The sequence below is a fragment of the Orbicella faveolata genome, unplaced genomic scaffold (genome assembly GCF_042242905.1).
Source record: "Orbicella faveolata isolate gen_17 unplaced genomic scaffold, um_ofav_v1 contig_3, whole genome shotgun sequence".
Taxonomy (NCBI): Eukaryota; Metazoa; Cnidaria; class Anthozoa; order Scleractinia; family Merulinidae; genus Orbicella; species Orbicella faveolata.
This window is the reverse complement of record NW_028301558.1, coordinates 11,997,233-12,001,140: the sequence shown is the minus strand read 5'-3', so window position 1 is coordinate 12,001,140 and position 3,908 is coordinate 11,997,233. Positions and strand designations below refer to the sequence as shown.

The window sequence follows — 3,908 nt, the reverse complement described above, 5'->3', positions numbered from 1 at the left end:
CTGGTTGTTTCTGCACTTGTCTTTTTCATGGCTGAGGAAACTCTTGGATTTTGCAATGAAAACGTAAAGAAGACAGCTTTTTTTTTTTGAACAATAGAGCCAGTCGAAATGGCCAGCCCCTCAGAGCAATCAGTTTTGTTGGATTTGTGCCATAGCAGAGTGAAAAAGTACGCAGAATCAAAGCACAGAACTGCTTTCAAGGTTGAAACAAATCCAGAATTTTTAAACGCTGCCGTGCTGGTTCCCATTTTCCTCAAAGACGGATCTCTTCACATTCTTCTCACATTGCGATCACAGCAGGTGCCCACCCATAAAGGACATGTAGCATTTCCTGGTGGAAAAGAAGAAGATGGTGATAAAAACATCGTGGATACAGCTTTAAGAGAAGCCCACGAAGAAGTAGGTTTGTCGCCTGGAATTGTAGAGGTGATTGGTGTGCTGAGTCCTGTCATTTCTCGGGCAAGAGATAAGGCCATGTACGTGTATCCAGTTGTTGGCATCGTCAAGTCACAGTTTGACTTGCTAATAAATAGCTCAGAGGTTGAATCTACGTTTGACGTTCCCCTAGAGTTCTTCCTCCTCAAGGCAACACATAGACGGGAGAAAATGACATTCAAAAGTAAAATATTTGACATACACTTGTTCGACTTTGAAACGAGTGATGATAAGCATCAAGAGAAGTCCTTGAAGTTTTGTATTTGGGGCCTGACGGCTTCAATTTGTTTGGTAGTGGCCATTTTAGCGTTAAATAAGCTCCCTGAGTTTGAGCTCGAAGAGCACTTCTCACAGTTGATGCAATATATAACAGGATTAAATACAGGAGAAAGTGATTTTAAGTCCTTGAGTAGAATATGACAAAGATCAAACTCAGATGTGGCTTTATCACTTTTTGATCTCACTATTTTGATCATACAATATAATGAGTAATGGGTAGGGTATGCACCTTGAGCTCAGTAATGTGCCATGGCCATGGTGTTACATTTAGGCAGATATAACATAAATGCCAAACTTTTAATGTACTCAAAGAAATTTTTTGGAAAAAAATTTATAAATGGTGTTGACCACAAATTTATATTATTTGGTGTTTGTCCATTCAACAAGTTTGAGTTGAATTTTTGTACTCCGAGTCACTATTTTTAGCCTCAGTTGCACTCCAGTTATCCTCAATAGCGTTCAAGTTAGCCTAATTAGCACTCAAGCCTGGGGGTTTAATTCAATTTTTTTGACGAGCATCCCGGAACATTTTCACATGGGATCCCTCCCTGGGCACTCAAGTTAGCCTGATTCACATTCCAGATAGCACTCCAGTTAGCTTCAATAGCCCTGGGGGGGGGGGGGGGGGGTACTTTGGGAATTTCTGGGTGGGGATGGGCTGCTGGGACACTGGAACCCTTAGCCTATACCAGAGCTAGTTCAGCTGAATTTTGCTAACCTATACTAGAGTATACTCCCAAATCCCTCCGTCTATCGACACTGTTGAGGTTGATTTGCGTAAATTTGAACTTGCTGGTTTGATTTTTTTATATTTTTGAGTGGCAATTCCTGGTTTCCTAACTCTAGATAAAATCTTCAACCAAGCAGTCAGTTTTGTGAAAAATGATTCCCTATTCTAGACCCAAACGCTCTGATTTATATACCCTATCCTAGGGTAAACTGCTTGAAAACCATACCGTTCACAGCGACACATACCTATATAGCCCATATATGGCAGTGCCCCCAGCCCCCTGGGTCAATAGCATTCCTGATTAGCATTGGGGTAAGCCTAATGAATATTTAAAGATCTTATTTGCCAAATATTTAATCAATGAATAAATCCATCTTTCAATTTATTATAAAATTATGCTTTTTCTTAGCTTTATCTTACTAATAAATTAAATTAAAAAAATTAAAGCCTCCCACTTTGTTGCTTTGTTTAACCTCAGTTTAGTTTAATTTATATCTTTAGTTGGTCAGTAATATAAGAGAAATGAGTAAAAAAATGAGGAAAAAGTATAATAATATGCACCCAAGGGTGCTAATTTAATTTTAGTAGTTTGATAGAGGGTACTAAATGGTTTATTCAGGAAAAAGCACCTAGCTGTATCAGAATTTCTGGTCTTGAGATCTCTGATGGTCTCCAAAGTACCCAAGCTACAAGTTTGGACTTAGTTCATCCTGCTGTAATAGAATTCATAAACTGTAGACTTTAAAAACAAATTGCGTTGTTCCAGAAAATATTCACACCCCTCTAATGGAGGGTTTCTTGTTTTGGAAAAATGGAAAGAGGGGAACCAAATCAAACCATTCTATTACTCATAAAAATAAGCACTTCTGCAATTTTATTGAACATGAGCTAAAAGGTAAAATTTGCTTTAAAATAATTTCCCCAAAATCTTGTCCTGGGGGACTCCCATGAGAAGGAGCGGGTGTTTGTCGTACCTTTTAGAGTTTAAAAAAGTGGTTTTGGTACCTCTTAGGGTGTTAAGTCTCAAAAGGTCCAAAGCTGGAGCTTTTGCGGTACCCGGTACCTTGTAGGGTATTGACCTCAAAAAATATGACTGGAGATGATGTGTTATGTATGGGTTATTGACCAAGTGTGAGGTCAAGATGGCTGGATATTGGCCAAGTTCTTTTTTTGCGTGTTTATGGACTGAGACGGAGTCGAGGTCCATAAACTCGCAAAAAAAGAATGAGGCTAATATCCAGCCATCTTGACTGAACAAGCTTGGTCAATAAAGGATTTATTATATGGCTTTTGCGGAAATTTTTCTTGCGGGATACGGCGCGTAGTCCCGAGCGGGCAAGATAGCTCCATCTTGCCTGCTCGGGTAGCCAATCACAGTGCAGGATTTGATTCATCTTGCCCGCTCACGGAGCTAGCCATATACAAGGGCGTAGCGTGAGATTTTGAAGGTGTACGCACAATGCTGAAATTGGGTGTGCCAAAGGCGCCCCAAACTAGGGGGTTTGGGGGCATGCTCCCCCAGAAAATTTAGAAATTTAGGGTCTCAGAAATGCTATTTCCAACTATTTCCGTGGAACTTTTTTTATAAATAAATGTGACGGAAAATGCAGTAGTTAGTTGTTTATTTTACCCATGTCTAGAGTTTTTGGTAACCTACAACAAAAAATGGGGTAAGGCAATGGTAAAAACAGGGCTTCACAAGAAAAGGGCAAGAAATTAAGTCTACCCTTTAGAAGGGTGAAATTTGTTATAACATCATCAGTGTCAACGTCCTTGTGCTTGTGAATGTGCAAAATTGCTAAAGCGCTCAATCTCCCGTCTGCCATGGTACTTCGTAAGGGCGTTTTTAATCTCTTCATACTGCGGAAACTACGCTCAGCAATGCAAGCAATCTCGTTCCCACAGTCTCCGTTCCCCTTGACCAGCGGTTGGAAAACGAGAGCTCTGGGAGCAACCATTTTGAAATAACCGAATTCTGCCCATCTGGTTTCACTGTGCAGTCTGCATCTATGGTGTATGCCTGAAATGGTTGCTCCAGGGCTCTCGTTTTCCGACCGCTGGTCAAGGGGAACGAAGGCTCTGGGAACGAGATTGCAGTGCAAGTTGACACAGGATACATCAACTATGTTATCACAGCAACATAAACTCCGGGATAGAATTGAGGGTTGGCATGATTAAGAGTCTCAACCAAAGTCTTTGGCTTCACATTACCATCCATTCCACTCCACTTTTGCCTCCATCTTTTGACCTTGGATTTGAATTCGCCCTTAGAGATGTCCATGTCACTGCCGAAGTAGCAGTAGATATCATTAATGGCTCTTTCTGTTAGCTCAGAGAGCTTCACTGGAATATAGCATTAAAGCTAAAAGGGTGTTGGCTTCCTGAAAACGTATCTATGTATTAGCTAGGAATTGGAGGGATAAAAAAAAGAAAAAAAAAAGAGTTAACAAGTCTAGGAAGCCAA

The 3,908-nt window shown here is 40.5% G+C and overlaps 1 protein-coding gene across 1 annotated transcript; it reads left to right on the top strand.

Annotated features, from left to right (window-relative positions):
- The first annotated feature begins 2 nt into the window (after positions 1-2).
- LOC110049704 (uncharacterized) lies at positions 3-1,057 on the top strand. The gene has a single exon (XM_020755517.2). The coding sequence runs from the start codon at positions 109-111 to the stop codon at positions 853-855; it is 747 nt and encodes a 248-aa protein (XP_020611176.2). The 5' UTR covers positions 3-108; the 3' UTR covers positions 856-1,057.
- The last annotated feature ends 2,851 nt before the right edge of the window (positions 1,058-3,908 follow it).